This window comes from Sodiomyces alcalophilus, assembly GCF_042370955.1.
Source record: "Sodiomyces alcalophilus JCM 7366 unplaced genomic scaffold ACRALscaffold_1, whole genome shotgun sequence".
NCBI lineage: Eukaryota > Fungi > Ascomycota > Sordariomycetes > Glomerellales > Plectosphaerellaceae > Sodiomyces > Sodiomyces alcalophilus.
Window position 1 is genome coordinate 6,823,030 of NW_027263532.1, and position 25,243 is coordinate 6,848,272.

Below are 25,243 nucleotides of genomic sequence, written 5' to 3' on the forward strand. Positions count from 1 at the left end.
CTAACTTTTTTAATCGTTCCGTGATTACCTATAAGAAATAAGCCTTACCCTCGCTAATAAGTAGCAGATCCGTTATAAAGTCTATCACGAGGTAGCTACGGATTCGCTTTAGTATAGGTAGCGGTTTTAATAGTCTGCGCTTAGCGTTCCGCTATTAGTTTCTCCTATTATACGGGTTATAGGTACGGATAAAGTTTCGGATATCTTAATTTATACCCGGCTAAAAGAACTACCGGATTATTATAGCGATTATATTCTCCTTACGCGGGTAGCCCCTAATAGTGGAATCATGGATCGCCTATATTAACTATCCTTTTAGCGGCGAGTCTTCTCCGGAACTTAGTACCTAGAGATAGTCCTGGAAGGTTATATATACTATAGGGTTAAAGGAGTACTCTGCGATTTATAGCTATATCCCGAGAGATAGGTTAAAGCTATAGGCTCTCATAGTAATCGCGGCGAGGACCCCTTAATACTAAGGGTTAGTCGCTATAATCGTATCCTCGAGTTACTAAAGGTCTTTATTTACTTCGAATACACGCTTAATAGATATCCTCTATATAGTCGGCTTAGGGATTATTATAGGGATCGCGGAGTCGGGTATTAATTAGATCACTTATCCTTATTCTTAATTATCCGAGTTATCCTTTGGGGTATCCTATTCGTAATAGGAGAGCGTATCCGCCGCGAAATTCTTAGTAAGTCGCCAGTACTTAAATATATCGTTAAATAAGGCTAGTTCGCTAGCCTCGCGACTTTGCTTTCCGATAAAGGGCCGTTTAGTTATAAAGTAGTTAAGCACCTTATAGTCCGATAATACTATAAGTTATTTATACCTAGTTAGGTCTGCCTTCTAGGCGAGTACGTAACTTATAATAGCTAATATCTCCTTATCATAAATAACGTAGGTATACTCTGCCGGGGTAAGCTTATATAAGTAGTACACGATTATACACCGATATCCCTTCTTATCCACCTAGTATAAGATATTACCTAACGCGTAACTCGAATAGTTAGTGTTTAATATAGTTTTATAATCCGGGTTCTATAATTATAGGACGGGTTCTATATAGAAAAGTCGTTTTAGCTCCTTATAGGCGGTGATTCCTTTGGCCCCCTACCTAAAACGCCGGTCTTTTTTCGTTAATACTAAGAGGGGGACTATAATACTTATAAAGTCGTAAATAAATATTATATAATAGTTTATAAACCCTAAAAAACTTCGTATATGAGCGGCGGGTCATAAGTTGTTTATAGAGTGAGGCCGAATAATTGAATTATCTAAAGCTAAGGAGAAAAGAAGGAAAGGGGGAAAACTCTATAGGTGCTTACGACCTAAATACAATATCACGGCGACCCGCTAGGAATACGCTGTGATTAGTCGGAAGATCCGGGGCTTTATCGGATTATCTCTACGGGGTTAACCCGTAATATTACCCCCCTCCCCCCTTAGTAAGCCGTTAGCCTTCGGTGTAAGTTCGTGAAGCGTTATTATTCGATTAAACTACGCCTCTTTATTAGTTAAATAACGCCTCTTTATTAATTAAATAATAACCTCTGCTATAAATAACCTCTCTGTTTATTAAAGAGCGCTTAAGGCGAGCCTTTATAGTTATACGGTTAATTAACGTTCCGTGTAAGGATATAGTTATTATTGGTAGTCGGGTCGTAGGGTTATTCCTGCTATATAAGGAGCCCTGGTAGCGTGCTTTCCCTAACCGAGTAACTTATTTATATTAATAATACTAACTTCGCCGCCGCCTTTATAGATCTGTTTTTGCCTTTTTTTTTAATAATATTTATCACTATCCATAATACGTTTTCCGTCGACTATAACTCCTGTATACCTCGTACTATCGCGCTAACCTCTTATCTCTTTCTTTTAGAAGATATTGAAGTTTCTAGGATTATCCCTGACCCCTAAGGTATATCTTCTCGTTCTTCCTATAAACCTCGCGTAACGTTTACTAACTTATATATATAATATAGGGGGCTAATAATAATAATAATAATAATACCGGTAAGGAGGTACCTACTCCCGCCCCGGCTAGTAAGGAGATCACTACTCCTGCCTCGGCTATAGACCGCCGCGCCTAGCTAGCCCGAGCCGCTAAGGCTAAGGGTAAGCGTTCCGCGGGCGAAGCTTCTATAGTGGTTAAGAGCTCCGCGAAGCGCGCTTATAGAATAAAAAATCTACTTAAAGGGACCCGTTCGGTCTCTTAGTACGCTTATATAAAGGTAATTACTAACGGCTAGGATAGGCGGCGTTACCGTGATTAGTTAGGACCCGGAGCGAGGATACCTAATCCTAAATATTATAACTGCTTAAAGGGTGGTTATAGGTGTATTCCTCCTCCGCCTAGGATAACTAGTCTATTAATAGTATTCTTAGAGGCGGTAAAGGTAATTAACGACGACCCCTTTTATAGCTCTAAGGCGGTAAAGGCGCTTATAGCGGCTTATTCGGCCTTTTAAAAGGCGTCCGGGGTCTTAAAAAAGGCTTCTAGCACTTTATTGGAGGATAAGCCTATCTTAACGCCTATTAACTCGGGAGCCGGTAAGCCTCGCTTATCGATATATATTACCGCCTCCCCCCCCCCCCCCCCCCCGCGGGGACTCTTATATTATAATAAATAGACCTACACCTATCGTGGCGCCTCCTATTATTATTACGCCTATCCTTAGCGTAATAATTACCTTTACGGGGGTAGAAGGCCTGCGCCGGCTTAACCGGTTCCTATAGGTAGTCGAGAATATCGTAGGGGTTATAGCCGTTAAGGTAAAGGATATTAAGTCCTTTAAGGGAAAGAAGACAGATAGGCAGGCCGAGGTCGCGGCGTCTATATTATCTCCTGTTATCGCGGAAAGCGTTAATAGTCGCGAGGATACTCGTAATAACGTTAATCTTAATACCTAAACCCGGTAGCTAGGGGCGGGGCTTATCCACCCACACTTAATTAATATAGACGGCTTTACCGTTATTCTAACCTTTATTTAATCCTTACCGCCTTTCCTATAACTCTTTTTCTTTTTATAACGTTCGCGTAGTCCGTTATTAACTTTAATTAGGCTATACTTCTCTTCGTAGCGGTCTAGGGCGCTTAATTCTTATAGGGACTTTATTAGTTCCTAGGATATCTAGGCATATCCTTCTTACTTTACTAACGCCTCCCTTACTATACCTCTGCCTACCTTCCTATTCCTAGCGTATAGGATTTCCTTGACTATTTATTCGTCTTCTTCTAAACTATTATAAATCGGTCCGGGTTAGGGGTTATATAGGACTTAGCCAGGAAGCGGGTCTTCGCTTATATATCGTAGGAGGTTTATATAGAACCTTAGATATATATTTAAAGGTACGTTTAGTTTTATAATATACGGGTTAATAACCTTAATAACCCTATACTTCTAGTATAGCCAGCTTAATTTACGCGATAGTTATAGGGTACAATAGTTCGTGAGTAAGAGCTATATAAGGTCGCCTTCTCGGAACCGTTTAGTACGGATACGATACTTATTTACTAACTCTTCTTATTATAGCTATATAGCTGCTATTAAGGCTTAGGCAAACTCTATAGCTTCTTAGAGGTGGCGGAGTAGGTTATAGGCTATAGACTCCCGGGTATTGCTACTTAGGTTTTCGTGAATCTGGATCGGGTCGATATAGTATCCGTGTTCTAGGAAGAATAGACTTATCTTAGTAGTAAAGGTCTCCCGGTTATTTAATATTAGTTAGGCGGCGGGTAGTAACTTATCCTAATCGTTTTAGACGTAATAGATAAAGGCTTAGAGGTACGCCTATACTTCTTAATTCGCTTATTCGGTAGTATTATCGGTCTAGGGGTAATAAGCTATACTTAATCGTTATTCGATTCTAGCTAATTTATAAAAGTATCGCTAAAAGCGACTTATCTAGTTAGAACCTTTATCGCTTACGATTAAATAAAGTATACTATAGAACTAAAAGTAATAGTATAGGAACTATTCGGCGCACGCTTCCGCTTTTATAGAGTTTATCGCTTTAAGGGTAATAGCCGTTATAAGTCGATCGGTTATAACTTATAGGTACCTGCACTTTTAGCGGGAGGCAGATCCGTTATAAAGTCTATTAATAGGTTACTCCTTATTTATTTAGGAATCAGGAGCGGTTTTAAGAGTCCTCGTCGAGCCTTCCTCTACGTATAGCTCTAGTTATAGATATTATAGTTACGTATAAACCTACGCACGTCTTTATTTATTCCCGACTAGAAGAAGCGTCTTGTTATAAGAGTAATTATTTTATCTTACCCTAAATAGCCTCCGATTATAGAGTCGTGTATAGATTAGATTACTCGTATTCGTAATATGCTCCCTTCTTAAGCTCCTGGTACCTCTAAGCGATCTCGGAATATTAGTAGTCCTTATAAGGTAGTCCCGTATTCGGTAATCTAGGCTCGGAGACCTAATAAGGGAGGGAACTATTAATCGCCCTTAGATATAGCTTATATAGCTTGGCGATACTGGTTATCTTCTTTTACCGTGGCGTCCTATAACTATTATAACTTATTATCGGCTTCGAATACTCGTAGATATTCGCGAAGGAGGCGGATCTTTAAGGGGATTAAGGTCTTTAGGATTAACTATATATGTCGTGCCTATTCCTATTCGTCGGAGAAGTCCTTTAGTTCGTCTTATTCTCTTCGTAAAAGAGTATCGGTAGTATAGTTATCGGTACCCTTATAGTATTCTAGTATAAAGTCGAACTAGGCTAGCTCACCGGCCTATCGGCTTTATCTTTTATTAAGTATCTTCTTTATTATAAAGTATTCTAGGGCCTTATAATCGGATAGGATCGTAAAGCGACTATAACTTACGAGCTCTGCTATTTAATATATTACGTAACTTATAATCGCTAATATCTCCTTATCGTGGATAGGATAGTTATACTCGGCTCCCGTAAGTCGTCTCGAGTAATAGGCGACTATATAACGATATCCCTGTTTATCTTCTTAAACTAATATACCTCTTAGTACGAATCCCGAGTAGTCGGTTTCTATAAAGGTCTTATTACTTAAGACCTATTACCGTAGGATCGGTTCCTCCTAAAACCTGTTCTTAACCTCTTCGAAGGCCGCCCATTTATCAGGACCCTAGGAGAATACTCGATCCTTCTTTATTAGTCTTATTAGGGCGGCTATAATATAGGCGAAGTTCTTTATAAATATACGGTAATAGTTTATAAAGCCTAGGAAGCTTCGGACTCCCTTTATTAAGGTCGGGGCTTCCTACTCTTAGATTGCCTTTAGTTTATCGGGGTTATATAAAATACCCTAATCGGCGGTGACTATAAACGCTAAGTACTTCACGGTCTTTACGCTAAACTCGTATTTCGCCGGGTTAAGCGTTAACCCTATATCGCTTAGCGATTATAGTACTAGGTTAACCCTCTTTTTATAGTCGTGTAGGGATCCACTTAAGTAAATCAGGATATCGTTAATATAGGCGGTAACGAAATCGTTAAGGTAACGCTATAGCGTTTTATTAATATATCGTTGAAAGGACGCGGGGGCGCTACTAAGTCTAAAGGGGTATACTAACTATTCGAATAAGCCGAATCGGGTTCGGAATACTATCTTCGCTTTATAGCTAGCGGCTATTCGGATCTTATAGAACGTAGTAATTATATCGAGTTTCGTAAACCACTTAGCTTATTCTAGGTTTCGGAGTATCTCTATAATTAGTAAGAGAGGGTAGCGGTCTCTTTATATAATCGTATTCAGGGCACGGTAATAAAATCATAGCCCCCCTCCTGGCTTTTTTATAAATAGAACTAGAGCTTTAGCTACGGAGCTACTAGCTTATATAAACCCCTTATCGATTAGGTCGGTAAGGGCCTTCTATAGAACTAGCAGTTCTTCTTTAGATATATTATAAAGAGGGCCCTAGGGCAGCTCTAGCTCCTTACCGTTAGGCCCTTATATAAGGTTTACTTTATAGTGAACCCCGGGTCGATAAGGGGGAAGGCGGTTCTCTTATAAATTAGAGAATAAGTTAGGAAATCGTTATAGGATCTCTTCTAAAATATACTTCCGGGGGTCGACTAAAGACTTACCTTAGAGGGCCTTATCGCTATCTTTAATACTAACTATATAAAGCGCGAGTTCCTTTTTTTAAACCGTTATTTCCTTTATAACCGGCGTATAATACCAGCGAATACCGACCCGGTTACTACTTAAGCTCCGTGAATAGCTTTAATATTATCGGGCTTTTTTTCGCCCTAGTGTCGGCTATCTATCCGAGCTACTCCGTGGTAAAGGCGACGTCTTTTTATCTAATAAGTAATATCGTTATATTCTATCTAAGGTTTCCCTAGGAATATATTATAATCTAATCCTAGTATTATATAGGTAAATAATCGTTATATATATCCACTGATCTTAAGATCGTATACGGCAATACCGGAACTCTTGGTAGACCCTATAGTATCTGAGAACCCTAAGACGGGTCTTCTAGTCTTATTAACTAACTGGAGGCGGAGGGACTTTATAAGATATTCGCTTATAGCAGCGTAATAGTTATATCTAGTATCTATAAGAGCGGTAATTAACTTCTTATTTATCCGCGCTTATATAAAAGCTAAGTAACTACTTCGCGACTATAATATAAACTCTTTTTAATCCCTTTATTCCTTTATAGTAGGCTTTAGTACCTGTTTTCGTACCAGAGCTATTCTTTTTCCGAGTCTTCGTCGTTATCTATAACTCCTATATAGGTTGTCTCGTCGTCTAAGGTTACTAAGACCTTAGCCACGCGGCTATCCTTCTAATCTTTAGCATCCTTCTTCTTTAAGCGGTATTTCCTAGTAAGGTATCGTTTCTTTCTATAGTTATAGCACTCTCTTATCTCTTTTCTCTCGGTCTATACTCGATTAACTCCTCGTATCTTTATATTATTATTATGGTCCTAGGCGTGATTATTATTATTATTACTATTACGAGATATTTAACTAAAACGCGGCCTCGTGGCGAGGGCTTTAAGTCTCCAAGTAATACGCTGCACCTTAGCTACCTAAGTATAGTAATTATTTCGGAGTTTCGTAGTAATAAGAGCGGTATAGAGGCGGCTACTAAGAGCTCCTTCTAGGAATATAATCTTCGCCGTATTATCCTATTAACCTTTACCCGTGATAGCTAGCTATTATTTAAAGCCGGGCACGAAACTATTAAACGCTTAGTCTTCGTGTTATCGTAACGTTTATAGGGCGTTAGCCGCGCGAGGTTATTTATTAACGTCCTTATATATACGATTAAGGTAATTAAGGAAGTTTTTAGAGTTATAATAACTATCGGTTCCGCCCGCCGCCTAAAAGGAGGTAACGACACGGCAGTGGGCTTTATTTAGATAGGCGTTAATAAAGTACTACTTTCTATAAAAGCTCTAGAAGAGGTGTTAATCTAATAAGAGCTTCTTATATATTTCGGATAACTAGCTTATATACTCTAAGCGTTTTCTATGAAACTTCTATAGTAGTAGGAGTGCTTTGGTTTATAGGTTCGTAGCGGGTATTAGGTCGGGTATATATATCGGGGTAGGCGTTTAGGAGCCTTATATAACCTCCTTTAATAGGGTAGCTAGCCGCGATATAGCTATGCGTTATTAGTTTTATATTACTTATAGTAGCTAGTTAATAGCGTTCTGTTATTCCTGGATCTAGGTGGTTAAGGTAGCGACCTAAGTCTATAAAGGGTTAATAATCTCCCTCCTCCACTCCGTAGCCTTAGGCGACTCGCCCGCTAGGCGTAACGGAGCGCTGGGAGGTGGATCGAACTAATGGTCTATCTTTATAGGCGCAGCGTATAGGTTTCGCTAAGCTTTAGATATATAAGCGGCTGGTTATAAGTTATTTATAGAGTAAGGCCGAATAATTAAATTATCTAAGGCTAAGGAGAAGAGAAGGAAAGGGGGAAAACTCTATAGGTGCTTATGACCTAAATATAATATCGCGGCGACCCGCTAAGAATACTCTGTGATTAGTCGGAAGATCCGGTGCTTTATCGGATTATCTCCACGGGGTTAACCCGTAACAGTACTCCCTTTACGGAGGCAGGAGGCTCCTAATCGCGGATAGCCTTTAACCTTTTAGGGTTAAAGGAAACCTCCTTATACACTATAATAATAAATCCTAGGTACGTTACTATTATCATACTAAACTTATACTTAGCCGGGTCTAGGTTTAGGCCGGTATCCGTAAATCTCTATAATACTAGCCCGACCTTTGCTTTATAGTCCTTATAAGATCTACTTAAGTAGATTAGGATATCGTCGATATATACTATAATAAAGTTATTAAGGAACTCTTATAGCTTTTAATTAATATAGCGTTAAAAGCTAGCGGGTACACTGCTTAGTATAAAAGGGTATATTAGCTACTCGAAAAGACTAAAGCGTATCCTAAAGGCTATTTTACTTTTATATCCAGGAGCTAAACGAATCTTATAAAAGGCGGCGACTATATTAAGCTTCGTGAACCACTTAGCGCTAGCTAGGTTATATAGAGTCGTTATAATTAAAGGGGGGGGGTAGTGATCTCGCTAAGTAATCGTGTTTAGGCCTCTATATTCGTAATAGAAGCGTAGCCTGCCCCCTGGCTTCTTTATAAACAGAACCGGTATAATAGCCGCTAAGCGATTAGCCCGTATAAGTCCCTTATCTATTAGGTTATTAAGCGTCTTCCGGAGTATTAATAACTCTTCTCTTAATATACCGTAAAAGGGCCTTTACGGTAAGGTCGACTTAAGTCTATTAGGACCTTATTTTAGAGTAATTTTATAGTCGACACCTAGTCGGTAAGGGGGTAAGTCGCTAGCCTTACCGGGTATAAAAAGGTCGCCGAACCCTTATAATATATTCGTAAAGATATAGTCTCGAGGGTCTACTAGCTCCTTTTTACGGAGAGTCTTACCGATATCCCGTATATTAATAGCGCAGACAAAGTCGTTAAACTTATCACTTTCTTTTCCCTTTAACACTCTCCTTATCCGTTATATTATAACCGTAAACACGGATCCCGAGACTAACCTTACCTTATAGATAGCTTATATATTAGCCGATTTATTTTCGCCTACTAATCGTAAGTTAATATCGGCGACTTTATAGCATAATCTACGATTCTTTATGGAATATATAATATTGTTATATTCTAGTCACGGCTTCTCTAGGAATATATCCTGATCTAATCCTTCTACTATATAAGCGAATACTTATTATATATAGCCGCTAATCTTAGACTTAAACGCGGCGATCCCGGCGGTAGTAGCCGGGTTGGATATATTTAAAAATTCTTTTAATAATCGTTTCTTCTTATTAACTACTAATAACAGAAGGCCTTAAGTAAAACGTTTATTTATAGTAGTATAATAATTATAACCCGTATCTACAAAAGCATATATATATCTTTTATTTACTTATGTCGATATTAAGGCTAAGTCGCCGCTAGCTAGGTGTTTAAACGCCTCCTACTCCTGCCGTAGGGCGGCTATCAGTTTTAATACCCGCTTTCGCGGTAAAGCTATTCTTTTTCCGACTCTTTATTATCTAAGTCGTCTAAGCTTATTACGATATCGCTATCCTAGGCTTATACCTTAGCTACGCGGGCGCCTTTAATCTTCGAGCTCTTAGCCCGGGACTTATAATTTATATAGATATATTCTTTCTTCCCGTATTCCTAGTCTTCTTAGTTATTATAAGGTCGGTCTATAGTTATATCGGGTCGGACTTAATTTATCCCGCCAATTATAATGTCTTTATCGGTATTAGTTTCTTAGTTCCGGGTTCGATTCGGTATATAAATATTCCGGTTAATTAGGCGTAGTCCTTTTAGCGTCTAGGCGATACCCTAGGCCTTAATAACCTAGCTTAGATAGTTATAAGGTAACTTTATAATAACTAAGGTGCTATATAGCTTCTGGCTTAGGGCTTCCTTAAGGAATATAATCTTCGCTAAGTCGGCTTACTCGCCGTGGCCTACTTATATAATCTGCTTTTTAAATTTTAGTAGAAATTATATAAAGGTCTATTCCTCGCGCTATCTAAGGGGATATAGCGCGTAGGCCGCGCGGGGCTATTTATTCTGGTCCTTATATATATGGTCTAGGTAGGCGAGGAATGCTTCGGGGTTACGGGATTCTTAGTCTTTTAGTAGCATAATAGGCTAATACTATTTATTCAGCACTCCTTTGTAAGTATAAATTACTATAATACTATATTTCGGCTTAGTTATTAAATAAGTGCTTATCTAAAAGGAGCTTATCGCGTATCTCTTATAACTAAGTAGCGTACTCTGCTTATCTTCTACTAAACTTCGCGGGGTATAATAGGGGCGTAGTATATAGTGGACACGAATCCTATAAGACTTTAATTTAGAGGGGAATAGGAGTCGCCGGGGTAGGAGGACCTACTATTAACTCCGCGGGTATATTCTTAGGGGCTCCCTCCATAGTGGCGCGAGATTAGGGGAGGGTCGCTATAAGGCCTAGGCGTTCACGAAACAGTTTATTACTTATTAGAGTAGCCTTTATTATTAAGCTATCTATTCCTATAAGGGGCTAAGTATGATATTAATAGCTTCGGTAATCCTTCTATCCGTCTATTTAGCTAGTTTAGCGGGGTTTATAGGACCGCCGTTACCTAATAGCGCGTTCGTATCTAAGGCTATGCTAATATAGTGTATAGGGTTCGGTGAATCCTAGCTATATAAGCGGCTAGTTATAGGTTAATCGTACTAAGTAAGGCCGAATAATTATATTAGCTAGAATTAAGAAAAGGAAAGGAAAAGGTCTACGGAGGAGCGTAGAATTTACTAGGTTTATACGAATCCGCGGTAAGGGTAGCGCGAGGTCCGAGCGTCGGACCTACGCGCTAATTAGCGGTTCCGGCCTTATACTAAAACTGTATATTCGAGGAGTTAACGCGTGATACTAGTATAGTGCTAGTATTTATCTAGCGCTATATAGGCTTTAGTGCTAGTATAGTGCTACTACTAATCCCGAGGCATATAGTTAGGGTGCTAGTATAGAGTAGAAGCAGTAGTGTATAGTATTCGGCCCTTTGAAGACACCGTTAAATTCCTTATCTACTTTATTATATTTCCTATATTCTCTCCTTAACTATTAATATACTTTATTCTATAAAGGCGTTCTATTAGCTATTAGATAAGCGATAGTTTAAGCAGGGCTATTATTACTTTATCCGGGTTAAAAGCGAGTACCACTCTTTATAGCCGCCCTGCCTAGTATTTACAGCCCTCTCTATCCTATTTCGGAAGGTTACGCGAGCCCGCGTAGTAGTCTGTATACGCCACTATCTTGGCTGTAGGTGTCGCGTACCGGTACGTATATATTAAGATAAGACTTTCTCCCCTAATCTTATCTCTGATATCTATAACTATAAATTCACTACTTATAATAACCTTCTATATATAAACCTCTAGGCGATACGAATATATCACGTCTACCTAGAGGTAGAAGAGAGTAGTGGAAAGGGGTGGTGGAAAAGGGTAGTGGAAAAGGGTAGTGGAAAAGGGTAGTAGAAAAGCAGTACCACTATTTACAGCCGCCCTATCTAGTATTTATAGCCCTCTTTATCCTATTTCGGAATATTACGTAAGCCCGCGTAGTAGTCTGTATACGCCACTATCTTAGCTATATATATTATATACCGGTACGGTATGTACCCTGGATCACGATAAACTTTTTATAGTGTTAAGACTGCCGCTATTCACTATGACTTTTCTCTAATACTCTGTACTATAAAATCACTGCTATTTCTCGATTATTTTTATTATATATAAGTATCTTAGAATACCTGATATTATTGACCTGTCCGAGGGCTAAAAAGAGGGTGGAAGAGTGGTGAAAAGAGTGGTAAAAAGAGTAGTGGAAAGAGTAGGTGAAAAGAGTAGTGGAAAGAGTACGAAGTAGTGGAAAAGAGTTGTGGAAAGAGTATGAAGTAGTGGAAAAGAGTGGTGGAAAAGAGGGCGGAAATTTTTTCTTATAAGGCCACGTAATTAGTCATGTAATCAGTCACGTAACTAATCACGTAACTAATTATATACCGTATTATATTATAATAACGCGTATATATTATTGGCCACTAGTCACGTGACTAATCACTTAACTGATTACGTGACTAATTACGTGGCCTTATAAGAAAAATTTTCCGCCCTCTTTTCTACTACTCTTTTCCACCACTCTTTTCTACTACTCTTCCCACTACTCTTTTTACCTACTCTTTCCACCTCTCTCTTCTACCTCTAAGTAAACGTTATATTTTCGTATCGCCGAGAGGTTTATATATAAAAGGTTATTATAAGTAGTGAATTTATAGTTATAGATATCAGAGATAAGATTAGGCGAGAAAGTCTTATCCTGATATATACGTTATACGTACCGGTAAGCGATATCTATAGCTAAGATAGTAGCGTATATAGACTACTACGCGGGCTCGCGTAACCTTCCGAAATAGGATAGAGAGGGCTGTAAATACTAGACAGGGCGACTGTAAATAGTAGTACTCGTGGAAAATGGTAGTGGAAAAGGGTGGTGGAAAAGGGTAGTGGAAAAGGGTAGTGGAAAAGGGTAGTGGAAAAGGGTGGAAAAGAGTAGTATAAAAGAGGGCGGAAATTTTTTTCTTATAAGGTCACGTAATCAGTCACGTAATCAGCCACGTAATCAGTCACGTGACTAGTTATATAACTAAGAGCTAATAAGACACACACCTTAATATAATATAATATAGTGTATAAGTAGTTATATAACTAAGCATATAACTAATTACGTAACTAATTATATAACTAATTACGTAACTAATTACGTCACTGATTACGTGACTAATTATATAACCTTATAAGAAAAGTTTTCCGTTCTCTTTTCTACTACTCTTTTCCACCCTTTTCCACCACCCTTTTCTACTACTCTTCCACCCTCTTTTTAGCCCTCGGATAGGTAAAGGATATCGGGTACTCTAAGATGCTTAAAGATAATGAAAATAATCGAAAAATAGCAGTGATTTTACAGTACAGAGTATTCGAGATAAGTCATAGTGACTAGCGGCAGTCTTAACACTATAAAAGTTTTATCGTGATCCTGGGTATATACCGGTACGCGACACCTACAGCCAAGATAGTGGCGTATACAGACTACTACGCGGGCTCGCGTAACCTTCCGAAATAGGATAGAGAGGGCTATAAATACTAGACAGGGCGGCTGTAAATAGTAGTACTCGTTAAAAACTGGTATATATCGGCTTAGTTAGGTACTTAAGCCTAGAGTCTAAATTATCTGGCTTTAAGAAGTGCTAGATTCTATAAGTATATATATTAATTTAATATTAACTAGATAAGACTTCCTAGTCTTTATAGGTAGTATATATAGTATTAGAAGTATTTATTTAAGTAGTAGTTCTAGAATAGTTATATTAATAGGATAGTGTAACGAAAGGAAAGTCCGTAGACTTTAGTTAAGGAAAAGATATCATAGAAAAGGCTCGATAGCTTAGTATCGTAGAGTGATCGCGGTATATTCGTTAACCAAGCGCTGACTTTAAACTAAGACTTTAACTTAAGGGATTAAACTAATCCCTCCACGCTCGCATAGAGATAGGTTCGGATCGGTGGTCCGTGCGCAGTTATCGGTCCGACTATATGCCGATAGGTCTGCGATTATCTCGTTATAGATAGGTTAACACTATAGGCAGCTTAGCTAATATAGCCTTACTTAGTCGTTAAGTATATAAAAGCCTTAATTATTATATAAAGCGTATATATAAAAGTAGTATTAGATCTATTAATATAGAATAAGCTCCTCTGCTAGAAACGTCTATCCTTTAACCTGCAGAATATAACTTATATCTATCCGGAACGGAATAACCCGGTCCGTTCCTGTTTCGGTCCAGCCTGTGCAACCATATCTAGTCTCATAAACAATGCTATCTTGCAGACGGATCTTATATTTTTGAGTCATCCAACCAACGTCTTCAGCCTCCTATGTATCACGAAACTCGAAACTTTCCAGCTCAATGCGATGGAAGATCCCAAACGTACATACTAAACTCAACCCCAATTTCCTTCATGTTGAACTATGGACGCCAAACTCACAAATATCTACCTGCAAGCGGCGAATGTGGCCTCTGGCCTAGGCCACCAGCCAGCAGCTTCCGCCTGCGAAGCCGATCACCAACCGCAAACACAAGCTGCTCCTATGCGAGACGGCCCTCATCAAAGCTCGGATGAATTTGAGTATGTTCGGTCCAGTTCGGCCACCATCCTATTGCGATTTTACTTAGCGTCCTTTCCAGGGGAAAAAATAGGAATCATACATCTCCATTTCACTGAAAAATACAACCACTGCGCGAGGATTGCTGCTAATCCCTCGTTCTCACAGCATCGTTGGCGCCTACCATTCGAAACTGGCTGACCACGACATCACAAAGCCCGTAGCCGCCATTGAGGCACTTGTCGCTCTCCTCGCAGTGTCGCACTATACCACCGTCTTCGAGACCCTCGAAACTGTGAAACGTCACTCCCTGACTCTTCGCGCCTCGGTTCGCAACCCCACTCCGCTCCAGGCCGGCACAGACCTCTTTCTACAGTATCTTGTTTCGTCGCTTAAGCAGCAGGAAGCCAAGACCGCTGCTCCCGGAGGCGGAACGACTTACCACCAAAGCTTCGAAGACGTCCTGCGCCACCTAGTCCTCAACAGCCGTCTCTTCGCCGACCGCGCCATTGCAGCCCGCGACGGTATCGCCGAAGCGGGCTGTCGTTTCGTCCGCGAAGGCAAAACCCTTCTCACCCTAGGTGCCTCCCGCTCCGTCGCCAAGCTGCTCTTTCGGGCCGCGTCCCGGCATCGTGTCGATGACGTCGATTTCAAAGTCATCTACGTCCGTGACGATCGACGCCCGGACGAGAGCAACCGTTTTGTTGTCTCGCTCCGCGAAAAGGGCATCCCTGTCTCCGAGATTTCTGAATGGTCCGTCTCCCATGTGATGAGCCTCCGGAACCGGGTACACATGGTCTTTGTCGGCGCCGAGGCCGTCACTCAAAGTGGCGGCATCATCTCGCGCATTGGGACCTTCCAAGTTGCCAAGCTGGCCCGGGAAAGCAAGCCTCGGCTACCCTTCTACGTCGCGGCCGAGACCCACAAGTTTGTGCGCAAGTTTCCGCTTGGCCAGGCAGACCTCGGCTACGACCAGACAGTCCTTGACTTCCAATCGACCAAGCCCGGCACCATGCCCGAACATACAGTCGACTACACACCTCCCGAGTACGTCACGAATCTCATAACTGAGAACGGCGTCAAACTCCCGAGCTATGTCCTGGAACAGCTTCTGGACATTTACGGTGCTCTGAACGGTTAATGAACATCAGACAGCCCTGCCCAGTCCGCCCAGTCCGCCCCGCCTGCCTAGTCTGACTGAAGAGCGGTATGCTAGATGGAAGCATGAATTTATGGGGTGTTTTGCGGGCAAATGAAAAAGAATGACAACATAGAATCGCACAAGCTCTAACTCATCTGCTCTGCGGTACGTAAAAACATCAGCTACAGCCTCTTCGGAGCCTGACTTACTTTACCTCAGGCATGGCCAATTGATGGTCAGGATTCAACTTTGATGATTAGTCCGCCGACGCCAATGTACATGGATCGGACCAGTACAGCTGGAGTAGGAGGTTTTCACGTTTGCCCACTAGACCAGTCGGTAATGGTCCTTATAGCAGCAAGTGCATTGACTCGTAAACGAGGACAGTATCTCCGAGTCTCCGGCACAAGGACTTCATAAAGCGTATGGACAGGGCCTTGACCCGGACATGTTAGTCAACGGTTAGGATCGACTACTATGGAGGACTTATTCCGACTAGAGCATTTGTTTATTCCGACTGGCGCACCATCTTCAGCAGCCGGCGCCTGCTGCCCACGATCACTTTTTTTTTTTTTTTTTATCTAAGGATCGTCCTTTTATTAGCCTTAGATACAATCGCTAATCAACGGATATATCGATAGAAGAAGCCTATAAATAACTTTAACTCAGCAGCTACCGAATAGCTATTTAGTTAGGGGGGTGTATTGTATAGGCTGGCCCGAAGCAGGTCCGGAATAAGTTATTCCGGGCCCGAAAATAGGAGTGGACCTGCCGTAGGAATAAGCGTAGGATTTTAGTATATTAAACGGAGTACCACTATTTACAGCCGCCCTGTCTAGTATTTACAGCCCTCTTTATCCTATTTTAGAAGGTTACGCGAGCCCGCGTAGTAGTCTATATACGCCACTATCTTAGCTGTATATATCATATACTAGTACGTATAATATATATATCAGGATAAGACTTTCTTACTTAATCTTATCTTTAATATCTATAACTGTAAATTCGGTACTTATAATAACCTTCTATATATAAACCTCTAGGCGATACGAAAATATAACGTCTACCTAGAGGTAAAAGAGAGAGGTGGAAAGAGTAAGTAAAAAGAGTAGTGGAAAGAGTAGTGGAAAAGAGTAGTGGAAAAGAGGGCGGAAATTTTTTCTTATAAGGCTATATAATTAGTTATAGAATTAGTTACGTAATGAGTTATATAACTAGTAGCTAATAATATATACGCGTTATTATAATATAATACGGTATATAAGTAGTTATGTAATCGGTTACGTAACCGATTACGTGATTAATTACGTGACTAATTACGTGACTAATTACGTGACTAATTACGTGACCTTATAACAAAAATTTTCCGCCCTCTTTTCCACTACTCTTTTCTAATACTCTTTCCACTACTCTTTTCACCTACTCTTTCCACCACTCTTTTCACCTACTCTTTCCACCACTCTTTTTATTACTCTTCCACCCTCTTTTTAGCCCTCGGATAGGTAAATAATATCGGGTATTCTAAGATACTTATAGATAATAAAAATAATCGAAAAATAGTAGTGATTTTATAGTATAGAGTATCAGAGAAAAGTCATAGTAAATAGCGGCAGTCTTAATACTATAAAAGTTTTATCGTGATCTAGGGTATATACCGTACTAGTACGTGATATATACAGCTAAGATAGTGGCGTATGCAGACTACTGCGCGGGCTCGCGTAACATCCCGAAATAGGATAAAGAGGGCTGCAAATACCAGACAGGGCGGCTGCAAATAGTGGTACTCCGTTAAATAAGGATTTTCCACGGAGTCAATAGAATCAACAGATCGATCGCCTAATTAGATAATTAAGTTATACGCTATTTATAACACATAGCGGTTACGCCTTCTATTATAATAGCCACTACCGCCCGAGCTTAGGGCTCTGCTATAACACCGACTATAATTACTGCTATATTACCTCTAAACCTCTCCTATAATAACCTCTGCTAAAGCCGCTAAAATAACGTTATCTTCTTTTCCCCTCCTATAATAACGCCGCCGGCTTTATATTAATTAACGCCTATAGTAGCTATTCCGCCTGCTATAGTAATAGCTGCTCGCTAGCTGGCTCCTCTACCGCTTCTCTAGTCGTAGCCTTTAGCTCGGATAAAGACTGTTCCGATTCCGACGATTCCGACGATTGTTCTAACTCTAACGATACAGCCGTTACTTTAACCGCCGCCGCTAGCACTACCATAGGTTTATTATCCCCTGATCAGTTAGTTCTAGAGGATAACATAAGAGTTCGTTTATTCCGACTAGGGCATTTATTTATTCCGACTAGGGCACTATTTTTATAGCAGGTGGTAGCCGCCCACTATTATAAACCTTTCATTTTTATATAAGGTTAATTAGTTTAATTACTTAATTAAGTTATATTATTCGGATCGTCCTTTTGCCTTTAGATACGATTATTAATTAACTATAACATGCCATCTTTCTATAACGTAATTACGCGCCCCGTCTCAGCTCTTCTTATAGTCTATGAATAGCGTTATCTATTACCAGAGCATTAAAAAAATCACATTACAAATTACATTACATTACATGTAATGTAATTTTTCCGAAATAAATTACATTACATGTAATGTAATTTGTAATGTAATTTTTTTGAAATAAATTACATTACATTACATTACATTACATGTAATTTGTAATGTAATTTTGTAATATAAGGGGAAAAATTACACTTTTCTCAGTATAGGTTTTCTATATATTAAACGATATATACGAGTTAAATTAGTATATCTTCTATATTCTAAATAGGCTCTAATATACTATATATATTTATAATTGGATATATATATATATAAGGATAGTTTTAATAGTATATATTCTATATAATATAGCTTAAGATACTCCTATAACTATCTATTCTTATACTAAGTACTATAAACACTTTATATAAAGCTATAACATTATCCGAGATATCTCTTAATATAAGTTATAATAATTAGAATAGCTTAATAATAGCGGGCTATAGTATATATTCCAGGCAACTATACTTAATTAATAGTTTCCTAATTTAAATAAACTATCTATATATATAAATATATAATAGTAATCTTATTATAAGAGATAAGATAGTTATAAAACCTATAAATCTAGTTAATAAGTCATAGCCTAAGTCTAGTTTATATAACTACGTATTTTATTAAATAAAGCCTTATAGATTATTAAACTTATTATAATAAAGGAAAGTCTATAGAGTTTAGTAAAGGAGGGGATATCATAGAAAAGGCTTAATAGGTTAGAATCGTAGAGTAGTCGTTATACTATTATTAATTAAGCGCTAACCTTTAAATAGGACTTTAACTTAAGGTATTAAACTATATCTCTTAATACTTATAACAATATAGGTTCGGATTAGTAGTCTATACCTGGCTATCGGTCTAATTATATACCGATGGCTCTGCGATCGTCTTATTACCCTTATTTATATAGAAAGACGTATACCTAGTATGATAATAGTTGCCTTTATTCTAGGACTATTATAGAGTTGCTTCGTTTTATAAATAGCTATTACTATATATAGATATTATGTAATTTATAGAATCATATTATATTTCCCGCATTAGAACTATTAGTCTTAAAGCCTATAGTATAACTTAATGATTTTAAAGTAATGATTTATATAGCGTAGCTTTAGAATTGGTCTTATTACTGTTTTTTATTTAATCCTATGTCTTTTTACTGGCTTATATAATATCCACTTAGCTATAATTCTAATAGTTCTATAATACGTATATTCACGTAGTATAATATTCCTTTATAATCTTATATATCTATTCCTGAAATATTATATACGCTAAGGCTATTAGGAGTTAAAAAATAAGAATAAATAATATAGTTATAAATATAGAATAACCCGATATATTAACATTAAATAAAAAGTAGTTCTAATATATATATTAGTTTTTAGACTACCTTAACGTACTAAGATAAAAATATATAAAACGATATCTTATTCTTTTAGTCTATATATTAATTTCCATTATAAGATAGTACTTCTCTACCTAGTATACTTACCTCTGCTAAATAAGGTAATACTGCTAGAGCTTAGATTAATTTCTTATATATATTCCTCTATAAATATATATTCAAATCATTAAGTTTATATCGCTCTTATTATATTATATATATATATATATATAATAAGTATCTAATATACTGACATTATTAATATAAGTATATAAGTATATCGCTAGTAGTATTAATTAAATATTTTATTTATGTTATTTATTAATATTTAGTATATATATAATATAGTAAATAAGATATATATTAGTATATATATATAAGTATAACTAGTAGCATATAGTATCTAGTGTTATTAGTACTATCCTAGTTAGAGTAACTAAGTTCCGTAGTATAATCAACTATACCTTATAACCAATAATAGGTTTCTGTTTCTAGCTAGCTATAGAGACCTTTACTATATATTCTACTAAGGTTCAGACAATAGCATCTTGAATACTTGGACTATTAGTTCCTAAGTAGTAATAGTATTTTATATAGCGAGTCTATAATACTTAGACGTATAATAGCTTAGTAAATGCTTTTATATCTAAGATAGTAAGTATTTACTATTTAATGTTTAATATAATTATATTACTAGACATAGTATATATACTACCTTATATATTTATATTTATACTTAATTATACTTATTATATATATACTGTATATTATAGTAATATCTGCTATTAATAATTATTATATAGCTAGAGATAGAAGAATCAGGAGCATAAAGATATATATACCTGCTACGTCTCCCTCTGTTTCTATCTGTCTTCTTTTCCTAGTTAGCTAGTATATTCTATAGTTATTATTAAATACTATCGAATACTAATCAACTTAATTCACTCTAATTCTAATCACTTTAGTACCTATTATACTTCCATTTTTAATCTACGGTTTTATATTAAACTTATAGATTATATCTTGACTGTAATATATTATACCGTAATTACAGAATCTAGACTTTCCTTAGCCCTAGGCTTATATAATCCTATTTTAGTAGTCTCGAAGTAAAGTTACTCTAATAGTAGCTATTTATAATATTATATAGAGTATATTACTATAGTAAGTTAGTTCTGATATATATACTATATAATAGCTAATTAAACTTTATTAAATTAGTTATTTTCTATAGATACTATAAAACTACTATACGAAAGCTAGACTTTAATTAAGTACTTATATCTAGGTATTAATATTATAATACTAGTATTTTAATACTTAAAGATAGTGTAATATTAATATTTAAAGGTATTAAAGAGATAGCCCCCTAAAGCGTAAGACTATAGTAAAGATATTAGTCCTATATTGTTATTAAGCTTATAATATCCCCTTAAAGTATATTAAATAGGATATATATTTATATATTAAGTGTTATAACTCTATACCTTTACTATATATATATAGAAATATAAGGACTTATACTCTGATATATAGTCTATATTACTTAGTATAGTCCTAGGGTAGTATATATAGTATTGTATATACTATATATCCTAAAATACCCTCTTAATCTATATATAAAAAAAGTGTAATTTTTCCCCTAACATTACAAAATTACATTACAAATTACATGTAATGTAATGTAATGTAATGTAATTTTTTAAAACTAAATTACATTACAAATTACATTACATGTAATGTAATTTTTTCCGGATAAATTACATTACATTACATGTAATTTGTAATGTAATTTGTAATTTGTAATTTTTCTTTAATGCTCTGTCTATTACAGACTAAGATCCAGGCGGGACTAGGTTCCCTCCTATAGAATTCAGGTTAAATTAACCCTGGCCCCTACTTACACGCTATCTATAGCTTCGAGTCTAACCCCGACTATAACCACGACCCCGAGGGCGATTAAGATCACGACCTTCTTCTTAGTCTTATTACTACTACTCTATAAACAGTGCAGTAACATGTACCTGCCGCTAATATACCCTTTTCTTTTCGAGTTCCTATTCTAATAGGTCCCGGCCTTATATTACAACGTTTTATAAGCGCCTATTACTCCTATAAGGGATTAAGATAATCGAGATATCGTCGGGTATAATCCATAGGCGACTATATCTAAATAAAACAACGATAGGATTAAGTATATAATATATCCTATCTTCTATAAAAAGATCTCGACCCAGGTGCTAGTATGGATAAAGCTCTAGATACGTGAACGGCTAAGGTTTAGCCTTCTACTCCTTTATAAGGCTAGTATACGAATAGAGTATACTAAACTAGGTCTTAAACGTGTTATTATATTCTATTAATATCAGACTTCTCTTCTTAATACCAACTACTATATAATATAAGCTTGAAAGCAGTAATAAGGCAGGTTTACTATATCCTGTTCTTATATCTCCTATCTATTAGCAAGTACCATAGTCTTCAATCTAATAAGAGACCTAAATAGCTTTATCCCTTGCGTACTCAGCTTATTAATTCTTTACCCTCTTTTCGATACGCTCGGCGAGGAACTTCAGGTTAGCTATCAAGTTATAAAGATAGCTCTTAATCTCCTTATAGCTTACCTATACTCGTGATATAGCGCGTATATCGAAGTTACGTAGTTACGAGGTCTAATAAGTAACTAGCTACTTATACTATAATATCTAAGTCTCGAGGATGTATTAGATAATAGCCTCTAAGTTAGCGAACTCTTTAAGCATAAATAACTAAGCGTTCTCGTGATGCTTTTCCGTTTCTTAATATATAATAGCCTTATAGACTATTATAAAGCCGCGAGGATGGTGTATTATCTTATTACGATAGGGAATAGAGATATTAACAGGACTATCTGTTAACATCTGCTATTCATAACTACTTTATAGTTATAGGCAGTGGAATCAGGAGCAAAAAGATAGATATCTTTATACTGATTTACCTATCTTAATATACGATTATTAATATAGGTAATTAGTAATATAGAGATATAAGATATAAGCCGAGATAAAAAGTGTATTACGTAATAAAGAGTTCACTAAGTAATATATTATATAATAAAGACTTTACTATGTAATAACTAAGTTTACTATATAATAAGCAAAGCTTATCATTACTGTCTTAGGACTAGTCTCTTTATATACTATTTATCTACATGTATCTGCTTTATCTCCTTCTTCTTTAACTTCTTTTCTTATACTTCTTATATACTACTACTATATTCTACTATTAGTATTATAGAATATCACTCTATTAAATTCACTTAACCTTCTATTACTTAAGCACGTCTCACTATCTCTTTCTTTACCCTACGGCTTCTAGTAGAGCTTATAGAGTTTATCTAAACCCTTATAGGTTATAAGCCCGGTAAGCTTAAATATCTATAGGCGCCAGGGTTTATAAATCCCTTTATTCACTACTTAAAGCTCGAAATCCATCTTAAAAACAACGAAGAAGAAGCTTACTTCCTGCCAGTTCTTAAACATTACGCTCTTGTTACAAGAGATTCGCTAATCGAGCTTCTTATAAGTATTCAGTACTTTCTGAATTAAAACGGACTCCTTCGACTAATAGTCATGGATTCCCCTCCTTTTCTTTATAAGGAAAATCTCGCCTTACTCCCTTATAACGATTACTTATTAGCCTATTTCGAAAAGAGGTAATAAAAAGTTATTTATAAAGAAGAAACCTGCTTCTTGGCTCCTTATTATATTCTAAACGGAAGTCTTCGTCCTTACGTGGACTGCTAAGCTCCCTTTATCGAAGTAACGGAAGTAAAGGAAAATATTAAATAAAATAAAAGGAATTAATAACTTCGCTATCCTTTTACGCCACCTCTATATACGTTTCCTATATTAATAAACGAATTCTTTAACGAATCGAAAGTTATTATCGATCTTACTAATAGAAATTAAAATTAATTTTCACCGTAAAGTACCTCAGGCCCCGGTTTCTATTCTCCTGGATTATCCTTCTAGGAATCGTTTCTATACAGCTCTTTTCTGTCGGTCGCGGTTCCGTTCTATTGGTTCTACGATCCTAATCCATCCGATCAATTACCTCTTCCGACTAACAGAGTTTACACCGTTCCGCTCTATCGGTTCAATTACCTCTTCCGACTGACAGAGGTTATTAAAATTTTCAACCTACGAATCGATCCGATTACCTATTATAAAGAAAGAATTCGAAAAAAATACAAAACTAAGTATTAATAAGAGCAGGAATTAAACGTGTGAAACAGCTATATCTTTGCCACTGCGCTACTATGCCGTTATGTATATAGTGACTTATAATTAACTTAGCTATAGTTAAAGAGAAGTATTATACATCAGATATTATCTATAAAACTTAACCATTTAAAATACTGCTTTTACTTCTAATGCCTTTATTATTCGTGCTATAAAAGCCGACCTTATTTTCTGTTTTGATTTATCTAAAAATAGGGAATAACGAGGATATTAAAGAGATTTCTATCTCTAAACTGTGAGGTCGTGAAGGTTATAGAACGTGGACTCTTAATATTTAAGCTTATTTCTTTCGAAAAGGAAAGCTTTTAGAAGAGGTTATAGCCCCACGTCCGGCTAACCCATCCAATAAATAAACAGAAGAGTCTTGAAAAGCTATAGGACATATTTTATTTACTTTATTAACTGGACCTTAAACCCATGTTTATAACCTTTATTCTCTACACGAAATATAGGAAAGGCTTAAAGAATTATATAAAGCTAAAGGCTTTTAGGCTGATTACAAAGTCTTACGCTTACTATTTAACCTTATGGTATCAGATTTTTCTAAGTTAGAAATCTTTCTATATAAGGTGTAAGAAAAGATAGTTAAGTTATAAACTCGTAATATAGAGCTATTAGATAAGGTTACTTTTACTTACATCTTAAATAGCCTTAATAATAGATATAATTATCTTGCTAGCTAAATAACTTAAGCCCTACGCTATATTATTTAAGAATATTCTCGTAATAGGCTTATAATATAAGCCGCTGGTTATATAATAATTGTACTAAGTAAGCCCGAATAATTGTATTAGCTAGAATTAAGGAAAAAGAAAGGGAAAGGTCTACGGAGAAGTGCAGTATTTGCTAGGTTTATGCGAATCCGCGGTAAGGGCAGCGCGAGGTCCCTGTATCAGATCTACGCGCTGATTAGTGGTTCCGGCCTTATACCGAAACTATATAGTTAAGGGGTTAACCCGTGATATTAGCCCCCTCCTCCCTTTCTGGGGCCGTAATAACTAAAGGCCGAATTCCCTTTTTATCCTAACGGTTTACGAGGGAGGCGCACTTCCTCCTTCATATTAGGTCGGTATACGTCGCGTGTTACTCGTAGCGACTTTGCCTATGGCTCGTTAATACTCTCTGTTCCGCCGAGCGTTTACTAATTATATTAAGTAACGCTCGGGTACTCCTTCTTCTTTATTCGTAAACTACTATAATAAACAGGTTTATAGGCTTTTATTATATTCCGTAGCTTAATATTGTAGTATAAGTATAGTTTTACCCGGACTTTTATTCGTAGTTAGTTTTTCCTTTTATAAGCCTATAATAACATTTAAGTAATAAGCTCCGTTATTAGTTCTATGCTAAGAGCCTTATTATTCCTTATTAACTTGTAGCGTAGTTATTCCGTCCTTATAGATCCTTTTATTAATTCCACTATCTATATCTTTTTATTTATTCCGTTACCTATTATAAGTTTCCTAATAAGCCCCCGCGTCGATATGGTTAGGCAGCGGCTAACAGAGTGTATTTAGATATCCGCCCCCCGTTATAGCGCCCGCTATACCCGCGAAGGCACCGTTAAAGAGTCTCAGACTACCGGCGACGTTACCCCCCCCCCCCC

General features: G+C 37.0%; 2 protein-coding genes across 2 annotated transcripts; one reads left to right on the top strand and one right to left on the bottom strand.

The window, feature by feature from the left end:
- Nucleotides 1–658: 658 nt before the first annotated feature.
- ACRALDRAFT_2095117 (uncharacterized protein) lies at nt 659–4,961 on the bottom strand (the record flags this gene model as incomplete). Its single annotated transcript, XM_071022706.1, has 3 exons — nt 659–819; nt 1,006–1,045; nt 4,878–4,961. Coding segments are annotated over 3 exons (285 nt in total), but the record flags the coding sequence as incomplete, so codon positions are not given.
- A 9,036-nt stretch (nt 4,962–13,997) lies between these two features.
- On the top strand, nt 13,998–15,946 carry ACRALDRAFT_1059130 (uncharacterized protein). Its single transcript, XM_071015978.1, has 3 exons — nt 13,998–14,073; nt 14,149–14,272; nt 14,418–15,946. The coding sequence occupies exons 1-3, from the start codon at nt 14,058–14,060 to the stop codon at nt 15,388–15,390; spliced, it is 1,113 nt and encodes a 370-aa protein (XP_070880214.1). The 5' UTR covers nt 13,998–14,057; the 3' UTR covers nt 15,391–15,946.
- Nucleotides 15,947–25,243: the final 9,297 nt, after the last annotated feature.